This window comes from Trichosurus vulpecula, chromosome 8, assembly GCF_011100635.1.
Source record: "Trichosurus vulpecula isolate mTriVul1 chromosome 8, mTriVul1.pri, whole genome shotgun sequence".
NCBI classification, from domain to species: Eukaryota; Metazoa; Chordata; class Mammalia; order Diprotodontia; family Phalangeridae; genus Trichosurus; species Trichosurus vulpecula.
This window is the reverse complement of record NC_050580.1, coordinates 182,120,085-182,139,761: the sequence shown is the minus strand read 5'-3', so window position 1 is coordinate 182,139,761 and position 19,677 is coordinate 182,120,085. Positions and strand designations below refer to the sequence as shown.

Here is a 19,677-nt window from a genome sequence, read left to right as displayed (position 1 = left end):
GAATTCGAAGTTATCCCTAATAAATTTTATTTTATTAAATTCATCCCAATGCTCTAACCGGTCATCATTTTGGATTCCTAGGTGTTTTATCCAGTGTATTCATCCCAGCTTTGTGTCAACTACAAATTTAATAAGCATACCATCTTGTTGCTGCTTATCCTTTTTTTTGAAGAGGACTAACGACATCATGAGGGTGATGTCCTGAATTGCACACAGATTGGATTTTTTTTTCTTTATTTATTTTTAGTTTACCACACACGGTTCTACATAGTTTTGAGTTCCAGTTTTTCTCCCCTCCCTCCCCCCTCCCTCCCCAAGACGGCATGAAGTCTCATATAGCTGTCATGTATAACTTCGCATTGAATTAATTTATGCTCTAGTCAAGTCGTGGAGAAGAATTTTGACCAATGGAATGAATCATGAGAAAGAAGAAACAGAACCAAAAAAAAAAAAAAACAAAAAACAAAAAAACCCCAAAAACAAAAACAAAAGAGAAGCAGAAAAGGTGAGCATGTAGTGTGCCTCAGTCTGTATTCAAACTTCGCAGTTCTTTCTCTGAATGAAGATAGCATTCTCCATCGTGAGTCCCCTGGAGTTGTCCTTGCCCCTTTAGGTTGCTGAGAGAAGCGCAGTATGTCAGGGTTGGTCCTCACGGAATCCACATATCGCACACAGATTGGATTTAACTGAGACAGAGTCGCATAAAGTTATCAACTTCATTCTTTATTCAAGAGTCATCAAAGGCCAGTGGCAGGACAAAATTAAGACAACTGGTGATGACCCGAGCTGCAGTGGATGATCTTGGCACCTTCAATGCATAACCAGGCTCTACATGCTCCACAGAGCCTGCTTCAGCCACCTTCATCATCTCTGGCACAATTGGCTCTCATCCATTCATTTCATTGGAGAAAGTCTTCACATGTTTGGAGTAGACACCCTCAATTCACCAACAGGTTTGAGGCCCGTCAGCTACCTTCAACCTGATTTATTCCATCTGCCAAGATGCTTTTACTGGGAGGTAGCCACTATGAATGCTACCATTTCTTGGAGCCACAGGTGAGGGTTGGGTAATAGGTGGACTCCAAAGGTGGATGAGCAGCCCTGAAAAGTGCTTGGCATAAGGCCTCATACCAGGGGTGGTAGTCTTCCTTGAATACCCCATTCTGGCAGCTAGGTGGCACAGTAGATAGAGTACCATACTGGAGTGAAGAAGACTCATCTTCCTGAATTCTAATCCAGCCTCAGACACTTAATAGCTATGTGACCCTAGTCAAATCACTTAACCTTATTTGCCTCAGTTTCCTCATCTACAAAGTGATCTGGAGAAGGAAATGATGAATCACTCCAATATCTTTGCCAAGATTCCTGCCCAAAAAGACTTCACAGAGCTTTAAAAGACTTTAAAAGTCAAATGACAATGACTGAGGAAAAAATTTTAAAAACAGAAGAAGAATCCAAAAAAAAAAAACCCAAGAAGATTATGAAACTAAAGGCAGCCACCTGGAAAAGGAGATCCAAAATCTTAAGAAAGAAAATGACTACCTGAAAATTAGAATTGGGCTAGAAAACCCAGTGAAATTATAAGTGACCAAAAAATAATAAAATAAAATATAAAGAATGAAAAAATAAGAGAGAAAGTGAAACATTTCATCAGAAAAACAACTGATCTGGAGAAAAGATCAAGAAGAGATAACATAAGAATAATCAGACCACCTAAAAGCTATGATCAAAAAAAAATGAATCTTCCTACAATAATACAAGAAATAATTAAAGAAAATTGTTCTGAAGTGTAAAAACAAGAAAAGAATGTAGAAATAAAATTAATCCACCAATCATCACTGGAAAGATATCCTATAAGGAAAACCTAAAGGAATATCATAGATAAATTCCAAAAACCCCAGCTCAAGGAGAAAAATATGAGAAATGAGAAAAAAAATTCAAATATCATAGAGCTACAGTTAGAATCACAAAGTACCTAGCAGTGGCTACACTAAAAGACCACAGGTCCTAGAATGTTATATATCAAAGAGCAAAAGAAATCAGGGTCCATCCAAAAATATACCAAGCAAAGTTAAGTATAAACTTGAATGGAAAAAATGGGCATTCAATGAATTGACAGACTTTCAAGATTTTATTGCAAAAATATCTGAACTTTATAGAAAATGTAACATACAAGATACAAGAGAAATGTAAGGTAAACATCAAAGACTAACTACAAGGGACCCAATAAGGACAGACTGTTTAATTTTCATATGAGCAAAGGTAAACTATGTCTAAGATTGTAATTAGAAATTGGGTAGTTCAAAAGAAAGATTGAACTACAGATTGAGCTAAAACAGTAATTTGCACCAAGTAGATCCCTAGTAAATTCTTGTTGGAGTGACTTGAATGTCTGAGAAGGAGACTGAACATGGAATCTCTGATCTCTTCTAAGCTGTACCAGTACAGCAAAATATTGACTAGGGATCAAATCATGGACACCGTATAGATGAATAGATACATAGATATTTAAATATTTAGATGCATAAATAGATAGATATAGATATTGAATATATATTCATTAATATCTTTAAAAGACAATGGAACCTTTGGGTTTTGTTTTCACTATCACTCTGTGTAGTGTGTGAGAAGATTGAGTATAATTGTCATTCTGGCAAGACTGTTATCTGTGGTAGCTGAAAGAAAACTATGAGAAGGCAAAAGACTGAAAGAATTCGTTTCCTGGAAGAACTGAGTTTAATCCACCTTGCTGTGGCCATGTGTATCTCAGTAGTGGAAATTTGCAATGCACTCCCTCTTTAACTCCCAGTCCCAAAAGGAAAAAGATGTGGAGCTCATTCCTACCAGACCACACAATTCTCCTCTCACTGGGCCATCAAAGGGAATTATCTTCCCTTTGGTCAAAATCTCTATACCAACACCACCATGACTCATCTATTATTTTGAGAGTAGTTTCTTGTCTGATCAGCTGCAGCTGACTACAATAAGCTAATTCCTCATATGTATTATGAGCATTGTGTGACTCAGATAGAGGCAAAATAGACACATCTAACTTCTCTTTCATCTATGTTCTCCAAGGGAGCCTTTTAATTCCTGCCAGGAGGGGAAACAAGAGGGTGGGGCCAGAAGCTTAGCCATTCTACTCTCCTCAGAGAGGAGCACCAAGCTAGAGTGATCTCTATCTGCTCCATTAAATATTTTTAGCCCAAGGGATGTAGTTTGCAGGTTCAAGCTAATCTTCTCATCAATAATCATTAAAGGATCCCAAGTGTTATGTCCAAGGCTTGATTCTTTTCCTGCCAAATACTGGTTCCTCAATGAACACACATATAGCATATAGCAATGAAGTTTATTCATCCAAGTCAATAGCAAAACAGAAATCAGAGGAAAATATACATAGGAGAATGCATATCAGACAATACATAATGAAAGAGCTCTCCCATTGGTAGCAGGATAACTGCTCTACCAAGATGGATTCCCAACTCTCACTCAAGGAAAAATTCCCTAAAGTCTCTAATATACCAAGCTGGGAACAGAGACATGATGGAGACTGCTAGATCCTCTCATTTCACCTTCTTCCCAGAGTCTTATTCTCCTTTTAGCACTCTGAAGTAGGGTTGGCATCATCCATCTTCTCTCTCAAAGCCAGAAGTACCCAAAGTGATTACAGAGCCCAAAGAGACTTGAGAACATGAGGAGACTCAATAGTTTTAAGACACCAAAGTTCTCATCTCTCAGTCTCATGCTAACTAACCTCAACTCGACAGCAATTTTGAGGCATTGATCTCTTCCAGCAATAAGAAGAGCATCCCATACCAATACACTTTGGATTCAGGATATGCCTAATTTCACAGTTCTTCAACCTACTCAACTCCAATGAGTTATTCCCCCTCACCATTGCCTCAGCTATACACAGGAATGGTCATACCCTTGACTTTGCCATTACCCATGAGTGCTCCCCAAGTACTTAGAGTTAATAATATTCACTAACTCTAAAATTCACTTTTTCTTTATAACTTTTTTATCATTCTATCTTTTGCTTTGACTTAAGATCCCTATCTCTACTTTTCATCCTCACCATGACCTCCAATCTCTCCACCCTTCAGTTCTTTCTCAAGACATCATCACTGCACTGACTTCACTCCCTTCCCTCCCCTATCTTAACACTCTGGTGAGTCAGTTTAACTTTACACTATCTTCTACATTCGAATTTTTACCTCTTCATCCTGTTGCTGATTATGCTTCATCAAACCTCAACTTCTTATCATGCCTACCATCTTCCATCTTTCATCTGTTCACATGTGGGTGAATGAAAATGGAGGAAATCACAAAATCATGTTACATAATCACTACTGTGCTGTCACTGCAGCAAGGCAATCCTTTTATACTCCCTTAATCAAGTCATTCTTCCATTCACTACAGCAGCTATTCTAGACCACCCCCTCAGGTGAGAACCTCATTTCACACTTCAACAAAAAATAGACAAGGGCTTTCCCTTCTACTCTTCTCCTCATCTCATATCACCCAAACATCTCTTCCCACTATCTCCTTTTTAATCTCTATTTTGTATGAAGGTACAGTCCTTCTCATTCCAAGGCAAACTCTCTACTCCTATCATTGATCCCACTCCATATTCTCTAGCAGATTGTCCTATTATTGCCATTTTCCTTTTTCTTTCACATTACTCATTTATTATAGTGAAAAAATCAAGTCATGCTAAAGTTGATAACAAGACCCAGATGGTGGGCCCTGGTGGCTACCAGATACTTCTCCAGGTAGCTAGGATATGATTTAGAAAGGAAATGGGACACAGTGAAACTAATTTAGGCATGATCTGGAATTATTTCATTTAGACACAACAGATCAGGGGCTCTAAAACACACATTAAGATGTACTCCTCACGCTCTTAGACATCAAGGGACTTAGAGGCAAGGCCAAGATGGAGGAGTAAAGGCAGGGACTCACCTGAACTTTCCCCCAAACCCCTCTAAATACCTTTAAATAATGACTCTAAACAAATTCTGGAGAAGCACAACCCACAAAAAGACAAAGTAAACAATTTTCCAGGCCAAGATAACTTAGAAGGTCAGCAGGAAAAGTCTGTTGCACAAGAGTGAGAGAGGAAGACAGTCTAGTACAGGTTATACCAGAACAGAACAGGCCCCAGCAAACAGGAGCAGGTCTTGTGAACCACTGAACCAGCAGTGTCAATGAGAGCTTCCAGAGCTCTGGGCCCACAGATGGTAAGAAAATTAGACAGCAGATCAGAAGGAGATTTACAGGGGTCATGATGGCACCAGGGGCAAGACTCTTTTGCATTGCCTATATTTGTATCTGAGTAGCAGTCCTGTATCTTAGTCCCAGTTGGAGGAGAAACACTGGTACAACATAGCTTGTGGCCATAGGGGAACAGAGACCCTGGTCACAGTGCTTATGTGAAGAAGGAAAGTGTGATCACTCACAAACCAGTACACAGTACAGGAGAGAAATAAACACAACTATCCCTAGATCATACCACCTTGGAAAAGCCAAAAACTAGCAGGTCCCCAGAAATACCTCTGAAAACAGCTGCACAAAAATCCTGAAGCTTGGGACAGTGTCCCTTTCACTTGAAAAGCAGAACCCCTTTAAACAGAGTTAAAATTCAAGAAATAGAGTGGAAATGAGCAAAAAATAGAAAAAAAATCTAACTATAGAAAGACACTATACTGACAAGGAATGTCAAAGCACACGCTAAGAAGAAAACTAAGTCAAAACTCTGGCATCTAAAGCCTTGAAGAAAAATATAATTGTTCTCAGGCCATGGAGAGGCAAAATCAGACTACCCCAAAAACCAAGAAGTAAGCACCTTCTTCCCCTTTTTTGCCCCCTACTACATCTCATAGTTTACCTGTTCCACACATTGAGCATCTCCTTAGGGATCACAACATATCTCTCTTGTGACCTTTCCCCTCAGCCACATTAGCCAAAATGCCTCCTGTTTGTTTTGACCCAATAAGGGCCTGGTTGAAAGGAGTGGAGTGGGGATGAGGACATGGTAAGACTTGTCATACTGCCCACATGCTAATGTCATGAGTCAAAAGAAGAAATTTTTCTAGTTATTCCTATGAGCCAGTCTTGCCAGTAGGGCATCTCTCCCAGAGATTGCAATTATTTTTAATAACCAATGGGGTAGTCTGATTTTGCTTCTTGACCTTGTCTTGGGCTTCCACAGCTTCCATGACTTTGTACATAGTCTCTCCACAAGTTTGATTTGTTTCAGATTATTTTCCAACTTGTACATAATAGGAATGTGAGTGGACAGATTCAGCTCCATGAGGTCTTCTTGTGACAAACCCTAAAGATGTCTGACAACGCCACAAAGGCTGCTGTCATGACATGCAATCAAAAGGTTTTTCCCCCTTGATCTGAGGGACCATTAGCTAATTCCTGAAGCGTAGAACCCATGGAATGGCTTCTTTTAGGCTTTCAAAGGAGGACAAATATAAGATCTACATAATGAGAGTCTTTAATGATGTGACTATAGAAGAATGGTTGCCCTTAGTTGAATTTAGGATATAATAGAAGCATCCTCAGATCTTCACCAGGGACTCATCATGCTTAAAAACCATCTCTGCTTTCTTGATGTCTGTCAGACTCTCATAGTGTGACTCATTAAGGCACCAAGTCTTCTAGACATATCTGGTCAACGGCATCTAACACTGGCTGAAGGGTACAAATTGCCCTCTTCTGGACTGAGGTAAGCAGATATTAAATTCATTGTTAGAAAAATTCCTGTCAAAAACCACCTTGCCTTGCGTGACTTAAGGAGGGAAAGGATTTTCTAATTCAGTCCAGATCAAAATAGAGATCTTGAGACTGTAGAAGCACATTTAGGTGACAATTTGAGTGATCTGTTTGAGAACCAGGAAAAGAGGCAGCAAAGCTGTGGAAAATGGAGAGGTGATGACACAGGAGGAAGACTATGATTGCTGAACCCATTCTAACTAAAATTTGTTATACAAAGAGAGATGGGAACTGGACAACACTCACCAGCAATGGTGGTGGTAACCTTACTGACTCTACTAGAGGAGGTGTCAACAGTGCAATGATGGCCAGACCTCCCAGCATGGTCATCATTTTAGCCTTGAAAAACCCACTACAGATTGCTAATCACCTGTCCAAATTGATAGAGAAGTTTCCTTTTAGCCTTGCCTTTGCCTGTGATTGTTGAAACCATTCTGACTAAGATTTATTATACAAAGAGAGATGGGAATGGGACAACACTCAGCAGCAATGGCAGTGGTAGCCTTGCTGACTCTACTAGAGGAAGTGTCGACAGTGAAATGATGGCCAGACTTCCAAGCATGATCATTATTTTATTTTGAAATACACACTCTAGATTGCCAATCATCTGTCCAAATTGACAGAGAGGTTTTCTTTTAGCCTTGTCTTTGCCTGTTTCTGAGATGATATTCAGAAATTTCCTTAGTGTGGCTACTTCATTTGAAGCCTATATATTTTAAAACTTCCCTTCTATAGGTTATCAATGAATTGGGAAGAGGGGATCGAATGCAGAACTAGCTGCTCAAGGAGAAGCTACAGAAAGACTCTGTACTAACCTCGCGCACCCAGGAACAAGCTTTCACTTTGGGTGTGGTGTCCTTATCAAGGCAAATAAAATCAAAAAATATTTATTGAGCATTTACTCTATGCTGGGTTTACTCTGTGCTTGCTACTATGTAAAGTGGTGGGAATACAAATACAAGGAGAAAGACAGATAACACCTTCAAGGAACTTAAATTCTGATGGGGGAAGGAAACACATAAAGTAAAGCTAAACAGGTGGAAAAAGGAATTAAATTACCCAGAAGAGGGGAGCATTGTAGAGAACATGCAATCAAGAGTACAACCTGTAGAGAAATGAACACATGGTTAGCATAGGCATTATGTAAAGAATGAAAGATCCAGAAGGAACCAATCAGAGAGAGAAAGCACTTATAATGTGAAAAGTTCAGTGGTGAAGAAAGTTCCCAATATGAAGAGGTTTTCATGCATTGTAGGGAAAATTCCAAGTGAGTCAAACATACAGGCTTCTGGGAAAAAGGGTGTGAGGCCCTGGAAGGCTAGGAATCTTATTCATCTCCATGCATTTTAAAATCTAGTTTATATTTAGATACTTACAATTCTTTGCACAGGACACTTCAACTCCCAACTATGTCTCTACCTTGCCTGTTTTCCATGCCATATTCACACCTTACTTCTTCATCTCTACTTCCCTAGCATCCTTTAAAATTCAGCTTAAAGCCCATCTCAGTTAGATTTCTCATTAGCATTGGCTCATCAAGCAATCTTTGAGGCCAATGGCCTAAAATCCTAGGGAAAAAACAATTTAAAGGCCTATGAAAATGGGCCTCAAGAAAGGTTATTGCATTCTCCAACAAAGAAGAGAAACAACAGTGATATAGATTGTAGATGCTGAAGAAACAGCTCCAGGATAGTCCTACATGCTTCTTGCTCAGCTAAGAATGACCCTTCAATGGTTTTCTCTGTTGTATTTGTGCACTGGAAGCTACTTTAGCATCAAAGCCCAACAAAGAAAATGTAAAGGCCTAGGAAGGTGCCATGCAATACAATTCAAAGAGATACTAGTAACACTGGATAAAAGTCTCTGACACCAAGCTCAATTCATACCTTCAACACAGTGGGACAATAGGATAAACCACTCCCAGGATGTAGAGATAAGTACTTAAAAGAATATATTTCTCATCAGGGATTTAGCGCTAAAAGAGACCTTAGAAACCATCGGGGAGGAGAAAGTGAGGCTTGTGATTTTACACAGTCCTCTCTCACTTAAATCCAATTCACTTGCTTGTCACAGCATCACCTCCTTGATGTCATGGTCCTCTTCAAGGATGAAGGACAAAAAGCAGCAGCAGCAAGTAACCATCAAGTCTAATCTCCTCATTTTACAGATGAGGAAACTGAGGCCCAAACTGAAGTAAATTGCCCAGGATCACACAGCTTTTGTTTAAGGCAGAATTTGAACTTAGGTCTTTGTAAATCCAAGTCAACCACTCTATATAGTATGCCACCCAGCTGCTTCTAGCCCAGTTAAGATAAAGCACTGAACTTAATTTTTGTTCTAAGGGACATAAATCTATACTGTACATAAAAGAAACTATAGTCAATTTATTATTATGCTGTGTCTGAGAGATTGGTAGGCAGGGTTTGCAAATATTTTTTCTATTTTACTGATTGGGAAGCTGATTTAAAAGCAAGCCTTTCTTACAGTCCCAGTTTAAAGCATAAAGGAATATTTTCTCAGATAGAAAACAAGAAACAAAGCACTCAAGTCTTTTGATTTCTAGTCCATGCCATTATCCATAAGGACACAATGCTTAAAGCAAAGCTAATTTTTTCACCCTAGAGGTCACTTGAATCTATGCTTGAAAAAAAAAACTCAAAGTCCATAGAGATACACAGTATACCAATACAATCAGTCTCTTTTCTGTCTCCCAAGACTTCTGAAAAGCAAAGCAGAGGAATCACAATATTAAGCATTGGGCAGCCTATGTAGATCTTTCTAAAATAACATTCAGAGGGTAGGTCCCCAGAGAAGACAAGCTCTTGAGGGGAGGGAAATACCTGGCACTGAGTTTTCCCCTGGCACTATTCTCCATTTTTGACAACAAATTGAACCCTCAAAGAGCTGTGTTTCTGGACTCTACCAGGCTGTACTTATGAACCATTCCTTCCTCTTATAACAAACTTGGAGTTATTAACACCAATTCCATCTCTCCACCCTTTCTCTAGGAGAGATATCAGATAGGATACTAGTTTGTCTCAGGTACCAAATAAGACACTAGGTATTCTCTTTAGTAAAAATTAAGGAGGAAGAAGAAAAGAATTTGAACAAACATGACTCTGGGATTTCCTGCCCTGCCCCAAGAAAATAAGCAATGTAATGCTTATAACAAAAATTATAACATATGAACAAATGCCTGGGCTAAGCCTTGCTTGTTTCCATGCAGTAACTGGATGGATAGTGATAGATACATGGATAGATAGGTAGATAGATAGATAGATAGATAGATAGATAGATAGATAGATAGATAGATAGATAGATAGCAGATAGAGAGATAGCAGATGGACAGATAAATAGCCAGACAGATACATAGATATAAAATTTGTCTGTCTCAGGGATGATTGGCATTTGTCACAGCAGAGAACACTGTCCTCACATTTGTGAGCTTCGGATACAAAGTATTTGACATGTGCTAATGATGCAATTGTCATCTTGCTGAAGCTTTCTTTCTATAACAACTAAGGAGACCAAATAAATTGAGAATTCAAGTCTTCCCTTAATTATCTGTATTCACTTCTTAGTTCCACCTCAATGACCAATATCCAAACATGCAGTTTGTCATCGTTTTGGGGACTAATTTTGAAGAAAAAATAACTCAGGCAAAATCCTTCTCAGCCCTGGCATGGCTCTTGCTGGCTTAGATAATTTCAAAGTTATTGAAGATTAAAGTGTTGTATGAAACAAATAAATAGATTTCAGGTCCAAACTCAACCAATTTTCATTTTTTTCATAAAATAAAACAAGCACTTTCAAAGCAGCTTGTTTATGTATACTTAGCCTCAAGATCATTTAACCTGCATCACACAGGCTGCTGCAACACCTACTGGAAACTAAAAGAAGCTGCCTGTTCTCCCTGGTCACTGTAGTTTGCATTTGGAGAAAACAAATTGGACAGCAGCTGTGTGCAAAGACAGGAGGAACAGCAGCAAAATGAGCACAGGTGAGTAACAATGCATTCTCAGAAGTAAACTTTTGCCTTGGTCCAAAATGCTTTGGAGTTCATTGAATGGCTTTGCACAAATGAAGGGTATTTGGCACTGGTACAATAAAGATAAGCACATGACCCACTTTTTCATATTTTTGGGCAGCATCTGAGTATCATTCTGAAGCAATATGTCTTATTAGAGATTTAGGTGGCATAATGAATAGAGTGCTAGACTTGGAATCAGCAAGAACTGTGCTCAAATCCTTCCTCAGACACTAACTAGCTGTGAGACCCTGGACAAGTCCCACAGTTAGCACAATGCTTGGCACATAAGCATTTAATAAATGTGTGTTTAATGATTTGACCTTTCTCAGACTTGATTTCCTTATCCATAAAATGAGGATAATGATAACACCTGCCTCACAGGGTTTTTGTAAGGATCAAATGAGAATAGAATGGGAGAAAAGAAGCATCAATACATTATGTACTATGTGTCAAGAACTGTGCTAATTTCTTTCCTAATATTATCTTATTTGATGCTCACGAGAACCCTGTAATGCTGTTTTTATCCCCATTTTAAAGATGAAGAAGCTGAGACAAACAGGGGCTAAGTGACTTGCCCAGTGTCACACAGATAGTGTTTGAAGCTGGCTTTGAGAGTAGACTTAAAGTATTTTGAAAACCCTGAAGTTCTAATAAATTGTACTTATTATTATTATTATTGTTATTAATTATCCAGAAACAAAGCTAGCCTGATTTCTGTAACTTCATGTCTCAGTGACAAAATCCACAGCAGCAATAATACCACGCTATCAGGAGTTGAATGTCTTTACTGGATTTAAAGAACCTAAATGGCTTATGTAGCAATATTCACCTCTCTCCCCTATTCAAAGGACACGGAATAGTTTTCCACATAAAATCAGAGCTAAAAGAACTTTAGCAATCATTTACCCCAAGGCAATAGGAGATACAGGAAAGAGCACTGCTTTGCTGGACTGTGCATTTTTGTCACAAGAGGGAAGGAGAATTGATGGGTAGTGACAGAAATGTTCAAAGGAAAAGAGCATAAGTAAAGCATTAGAAAATACAGAAGAAAATGAAAATAGAGACCCACATAGTAAACAATTTTGTTACTATCTTGTTAAATTTTATGCACTTTTTAAAACTATACACACATTTGTCTTTTATACAATCTTGATCATTTTTACTATACTAAAATCTTTGTGTACTGATGTTCATTAATTTTTTCATTTAGAAAAGCACTGGGCTCAAAACTAAAAGAAACTTGGTCTCAGGTCCAAGCTCCAAAACTTCTTAGTTATATAATCAGAGAAAAGTCACTTAACTTTTCTGAGTTTCCTAATCTGCAATAATATTTGCATACATACTTCATTGGACTGCTGTGGAGAAAGTATTACTTAAAGCACTTCATAAATGAAAACTGCTTTTAACAAAATGCCCCATAGTCACCCCCACCATACTATTATAAGAAAAGGCTCATCACAGCCCAGGAAGCTTCACGGGGATTGCACAACAGCAGATAAATATACAAATACATGCATATTGTTATCCCTGTGTGTAAATATGTGTGCATAGGTATATGTGTATACGTATATATGTATAGGTATGTATATATATATGTGTGTGTGTGTGTGTGTGTGTGTGTGTGTGTGTGTGCATTTCTATATATATAGGCAGTTAGGTAGCTCAGAAAATAGAATGCTATACCTAGAGTAGGAAGTCCTGAGTCCAAATCCAGTCTCAAACACTTTCTAGCTGTATGACTCTGGGCAAGTTGCTTAAACTCTGTTTGCCTCAATTTCCTTATCTGTAAAATACAAATTAAAATAGTATCTATTTCTGAGGGTCGTGGTTAGGATCAAATGAGATGATATTAGTGAAATGTTTAGCACATCTGCGACACTATATAGGTGCTCTATGAATGTTAGCTATTGTTGTTCTCTGTTATTATATAGTCAGAAAGAGGATTAGGGCTCAAGTCTACTGACATTTAATACAGTATTAATTTAACACTGTTAGTACATCCGGTTACAGACATGTGACTGAGATTATGCTTAACTTTACTAGTGAAAAAGTTACTAAATGGACTGGCACAGCCTTAATGAACAAGCATATTCAGGATCATCTTTTACCAGGATTACAGATACTTGTGCCTATATGCTTTCTCCCTTTGCCCAAATGAACCTGGTTTATAAAGATGTATTTGGATATTTCTTCCTTCATTTCTTGACCATTCGAATGAAACATAAACAGAGAAATCCCCTTAAAAATACGTGTAGCATCATTCACATATAAGAACATATTGGTATGTAAAGAACAAATTTCTCCAAAAATACATCTTCCCTAAAATATCAGGGAAAATATAGGCACGGTAAAAATGCCAAAATTTTGTTAATTTATCTATGCCCAGAGTTACAACTGGTCAGACTAGCTAGCTACTTAGAAAGTGAACCTTAAAGAAGATCATGCAAAACCCTCCATGTGTTCCCAACCACCTATCATGATACCTGAAATTCTCTCATTAGAAATTCAGCCATTAAGTACTTGGAATCTTTTCAATCTTACACATGCCACCATCAAAGGTTAAGTGAGAAGGTAATATTATTCAGAATTTAAGGCCTTAGTTTAAAAGAATTCTGAGCAGAGAAAGCGGAAATTATTAAGCAGAAATTAAATTGCTCATGGACAGTTTTATATGATCCATAGTGATAGAAGTAACGGCCACCTCACTACAGGTACAATGAAGTACCTCCCTTTTATACCTGTGAAGGTAACTTTCTGAACCTGAATGCAATTTATTCCTATCCAATTTCATCTTGATTCAGGAACATTATCTAGCCTGTCAAGATCTTTTTGGATTCTGACTTTATTATCCAGTGATTTGCTATGTCTTCCAACTTTTCTTAATCTATAAATCTGATACAGCTGCCTTCGGTGCCTTTATCCAAAATCATTGATAAAGATGTTGTGCAGCATAGGGTCGAGCACAAATCCTTGGAACACTCATTGTAGACCTCCTTACAAATTGACATGGAACCACTAAGGGCTCCTCTTTGAATCTAGGCAGTAAACCCGTTCCAAATCCATCCAATTGTAATAGTGTCTAGCCCATCTATTTACCACTAGAGCAGTAAAGGCTTTGCTAAAGTACACCCTTCTTACAGAATACTTCCTGCTCTACTAATTTAATAAGCCTCCATTATTTTAAATTATTTTTATTGAGGCATCTGGAGTTGCTCCATCTAGCAATTCCTGCTTCTTAGAAAGACCATAGGTACAGAAGAAAGACATCTCAGCCAGCCAGTTGAATTGGCCACTGAAGAGTCTGGATTTCTCTGTCACTACCTTGGAAATATTTCCATCCTCCCAGGAACCACTGTATCTTCTGTGGCTTGATTTAAGATAGTGTCCACATACATATATGCGTGAACTAACCCATATACACAGGCACAAACAAAGACCAACCCATTTTTTCATTTGCACTCACATTATACACTATTTTTATTTCTATTAATATCTTTTAATTTAACCTATGCTGCAGTAAGCACAAGACCTCTGTCTGAGAAGCTCATGAACAACAGCTGCCACCTAACCCAGAGACATAGAAAAGCAGAAAATGGAAATAAAGACAGGAAATGTAGATTTCTATTGTTAGAAAACAACTATATACTCAGTCTCTATAATTAGATTACAAGAGCCTCTGCAGAGTTATTTAATTGCTGAACCAGAACCCAACACCTCAGCTCTCTCTTCGTATTTCAATTTAATCAGTTGGTTTTAATCTGGTTCTTTGTTTCTGTGTACTGCCACTTACCTCATGCTAATCATATTATTTTTAATTAATTTATTTATTTAATATATTTAGTTTTCAGCATTGATTTTCACAAGAGTTTGAATTACAAATTTTCTCCCCATTTCTACCCCCCCACTCCAAGATGGCATGTATTCTGGTTGCCCTGTTCCCCAGTCAGCCCTCCCTTCTGTAAAAATTTAGCATGCCAACATAAAAAAAAGAGATTCACTGTAGATGTGACTCAATTTAATCTTTCTGAGGAAGGATTGAATGACGTATAAGTATGTAAAGAAAAGATAGCTTATCTACCATGGTCTATCCATCAAATAGTTATGGAGAAAACTAAGAAGAGAAACCATAAATTTAGACTTCTCCCTTCAAACTACATGTAGTCTCATCTAGAATCTGAGTTTGGGAGTCTTTGCTCTGTAAGTCTTTCTCTGTTCTCTGGTTTACACTTATTTGTTACCCAACATATTATTTTTTTAATTTAGTTTTCAGCATTGATTTTCACAAGAGTTTGAATTACAAATTTTCTCCCCATTTCTACCCTCCCCCTCACTCCAAGATGGCATATACTCTGCTTGCCCTGTTCCCCAGTCAGCCCTCCCTTCTGTCACTCCCCCCCCCCCATTGCCTTTTCCCTTCCTTTCTTGTAGGGCAAGATAAATTTCTATGCCCTATTTCCTGTGTATCTTATTTCCTAGTTGCATGCAAAAAAATTTTTTTTGAACATCTGTTTCTAAAACTTTGAGTTCCAGATTCTCTCCCCTCTTCCCTTCCCACCCACCCTCCATCAGAAGTCAAGCAATTCAACATAGGCCACATGTGTATCATTATGTAAAACCCTTCCACAATATTCATGTGGTGAAAGACTCACTATATTTTGCTCCTTCCTAACCTATCCCCCTTTATTGAATTTTCTCCCTTGACCCTGTCCCCTTTCCAAAGTGTTTGTTTTTGATTACCTCTACCCCCATCTTCCCTCCATTCTAGCATCCCCCCTTTTTTTAATCTTCTTCCTCCTTTTTTTCTTGTGGGGTAAGTTACCCAAATGAGTATGTATGGTATTCCCTCCTCAGGTCAAATCTGATGAGAGCAAGATTCACTCATTCCCCCTCACCTGACTTCTCTTCCCTTCCTACAGAACTGCATTTTCTTGCCATTTTTTGTGTGAGATAATTTACCCCATTCTATCTTTCCCTATCTCCATCTCTCAATATATTCCTCTCTCATCCCTTAATTTTATTTTATTTCTTTTAGGTATCTTCCCTTCATCTTCAACTCACCCTGTACTCTCTCTCTCTCTCTCTCTCTCTCTCTCTCTCTCTCTCTCTCTCTCTCTGTGTGTGTATATATATATATATATATATATATGTATGTATATATACACATACATATGTACATACATACACACTCACATATACATACATAAACATATATATATATATGAATATTCCCTTCAGCTATCCTAATACTGAGGTCTCATGAATTATACACATCATCTTTCCATGTAGGAATGTAAACAAAACAGTTCAACTTTAGTAAGTCCCTTGCAATGTCCTTTTCTTGATTACCTTTTCATGCTTCTCTTGATTGTTGTGTTTGAAAGTCAAATTTTCTATTCAGCTCTGGTCTTTTCACTGAGAAAGCTTGAAAGTCCTCTATTTTATTGAAAATCCATATTTTGCCTTGGAGCATGATACTCAGTTTTGCTGGGTAGGTGATTCTAGGTTTTAATCCTAGCTCCATTGACCTCCGGAATATTGTATTCCAAGCGCTTCGATCTCTTAATGTAGAAGCTGCTAGATCTTGGATTATTTTGATTGTGTTTCCACAATACCCAAATTGTTTCTTTCTGGCTGCTTGCAGAATTTTCTCCTTGATCTGGGAGCTCTGGAATTTGGCGACAGTATTCCTAGGAGATTTCTTTTTGGGATCTATTTGAGGAGGTGATCGATGGATTCTTTCAATTTCTATTTTGCCCTGTGGCTCTAGAATATCAGGGCAGTTCTCCTTGATAATTTCTTGAAAGATGATATCTAGGCTCTTTTTTTGATCATGGCTTTCAGGGGAGTCCAATAATTTTTAAATTATCTCTCCTGGATCTATTTTCCAGGTCAGTGGTTTTTGCAATGAGATATTTTACACTGTCTTCCATTTTTTCATTCTTTTGGTTCTGTTTTATAATATCTTGATTTCTCATCAAGTCACTAGCTTCCACTTGCTCCAATCTCATTTTGAAGGTAGTATTTTCTTCAGTGGTCTTTTGGACCTCCTTTTCCATTTGGTTAATTCTGCCTTTCAAGGCATTCTTCTCCTCATTTGCTTTTTGGAGCTCTTTTCCCATTTGAGTTAGTCTATTTTTTAAGGTGTTGTTTTCTTCAGTGTATTTTTCCACATTTTTTGGGTCTCCTTTAGCAAGTCATTGACTTGTTTTTCATGGTTTTCTCGCATCCTTCTCATTTCTCTTCCCAATTTTTCCTCTACTTCTCTAACTTGCTTTTCCAAATCCTTTTTGAGCTCTTCCATGGCCTGGGACCAGTTCATGTTTTTCTTGGAGGCTTTTGTTGTAGGCTCTATGACTTTGTTGACTTCTTCTGGCTGTATGTTTTGGTCTTCTTTGTCAGCAAAGAAGGATTCCAGAGTCTGAGACTGAATCTGGGTGCGTTTTTGCTGCCTGGCCATATTCCCAACCAACTAACTTGATCTTTGAGTTTTTCAGCGGGGTATGACTGCTTGTAGACTAACGAGTTCTATGTTCCACGTTTGGGGGGGATGTGCCAGTTCTGCCTCACCAGCATTCCTCCTTCCCCAAGAACCCCCAGCCCAGACTGGGCTTAGATCTTCAGCAGGCTGTGCACTCCTGCTCTCATCCGCCACCTAATTCCTCCCACCAGGTGGGCCTGGGGCCAGAACCAACTGCAGCTGTAGCTGCCCCACCTCCGTTGCCCCCAGGGCGGTAGCCGAACGGGGAACTCCTTCCACTCCTGCAGCTTTTCCCACTAACCTTCTCTGTTGTCTTTGGTGTTTGTGGGTTGAAAAGTCTGGTAACTGCTGCAGCTCACTGATTCAGGGCACTAGGGCACACTCCGCCCGTCTCCTGGTCTGGGTGGTCCACACTGCTCCACTCTGCTCTGCTCCCAGCTCCGTGCGGGATAGACCTCACCCAGAGACCATCCAGGCTGTCCCAGGCTGGAGCCCAGCTTCCCTCTGCTGTTTTGTGGGTTCTGCAGTTCTAGAATTGGTTCAGAGTCACTTTTTATAGGTTTTTGGAGGGACTCGGCGGAGAGCTCACGCTAGTCCCTGCTTTTCAGCTGCCATCTTGGCTCCACCCCTCTAACCATATTATTTTAACTGAAATGATCTTTCAATTCAATCAGATAGACAATTGGAATGATTTGTCCATAGAATTAACTACGTTGTCTAAGTCAACCAATTATTTGTAAGTTATGCAGACACCAAAAAAATATCAATAGAAAAAATGGTGGCTAGATCTTCTTCATTGCTTCATGATATAAGATTTTTTCTATTAAATGAATATCTGTAGACAATAACTTTGGTGTTTGAATATAAGTTACATTTCAAAGAGAAGACTATTTCTAAGTGATGAGAGTCATCTTTGAAAAAAAATAATTGGGTGCCAAAGAGAATTCACAAAAATAAGGCATTTCAAAAGAAATGGATAATAGGTTGAGAAAAGCAGAAAATGACATGCAGTCCCATGTTGTAATATGCCAAAGAATCAAGAATTTCTATATATGTTCAAATTTTCAAAATCTTCCCCAATAACAATCCACTGTCAAGTAATAACTTTTGTTGCTTTGTGTAGTTTACAGGCAAGTGACTTTCTCCAACACCTACAACAGCTCCAATAGTGTTACTGGTTTCATCCTCCTAGGATTCACCTACACTGGGGAGACTAAGAAACTTCTCTTCATGCTACTCTTGACAATTTACATTCTCACCCTCTTGGGGAATGGATCTATCATTTGTGCTGTGTGCTGGGATGAGCGAATTCATACCCCCATGTACATACTACTGGCCAACTTCTCCTTCCTGGAGATCTGCTATGTCACTACTACCGTCCCCAATATGTTGGCCAACTTCTTCTCAAAGACCAAGGTCATCTCCTTGTCTGGATGCCTTGTCCAGTTTTATTTCTTTTCCTCTTTGGGTGCAGTAGAATGTCTTTTTCTGGCCATCATGGCATTTGATCGGTATCTTGCCATCTGCCGGCCTCTACACTACCACATCATCATGACAAGACATCTCCGAATCAGACTGGTTGTCAATTGCTGGATAATTGGCTTCCTCTGGTACCCTGTCCCTGCTATTATCATCTCTCAGTTGTCTTTTTGTGGTCCCAAGATCATTAACCACATTCTATGTGACCCATCCCCAATTTTAGTACTTACCTGTACACCAGCACCTATGATAGAATTTACTTGTTCCCTCTTGAGTTCTATGATTCTGGTTGTCCCCTTCTTCTTTATCATAGGGACCTATACTCTCGTCCTGAAAGCTGTGCTGAGAATACCTTCAGGAAGAGGAAAAAGAAAGGCCTTCTCTACCTGTGGTTCCCATATTGTTGTAGTGTCCCTCTTCTATGGATCTGCAATGGTAATCTATATGAGGCCAAGATCTGAGAATGAAGCAGATACTCAGAAGATTGTAACCTTGTTTTATTCCATGATGACCCCATTCTTGAACCCTATCATCTATAGTCTTAGGAATAAGGAGATGAAGGATGCCCTGAGGAAAGTGCTAGGACATGAGAATGAAAGTCTTTGTAAAAGATATCCTTTGCGTTCCAGATAGACTTTTAACATTCTCCCAAGGTGATGACACAAGTATAATTAGTATATGTAAGAAATTTGGTCATCCTATTACTCAGTGTCACTGATCTATGGGGTTCCTTAGCTTTCCTCAAATTGTTTATACTTACAAGTTCAAAACTCTTGTTCATCAATAGTTTTTTGAAATTCATATAAAGGAGAGATTTCCCAACCACAAATTTCCTTTAATAAAAAAACTACTAACTGTTCTGTTCATTAATAAATAGAAGAAAAGCAACAATTTGAAAAGCTCC

The 19,677-nt window shown here is 38.6% G+C and overlaps 1 protein-coding gene across 1 annotated transcript; it reads left to right on the top strand.

Moving 5' to 3' along the window:
* The first annotated feature begins 10,776 nt into the window (after positions 1-10,776).
* Positions 10,777-19,406, top strand: LOC118829727 (olfactory receptor 11G2-like). Its single transcript, XM_036736629.1, has 2 exons — positions 10,777-10,786; positions 18,418-19,406. Exons 1-2 carry the CDS (start codon positions 10,777-10,779, stop codon positions 19,404-19,406), a joined length of 999 nt encoding a protein of 332 aa, XP_036592524.1.
* Positions 19,407-19,677: the final 271 nt, after the last annotated feature.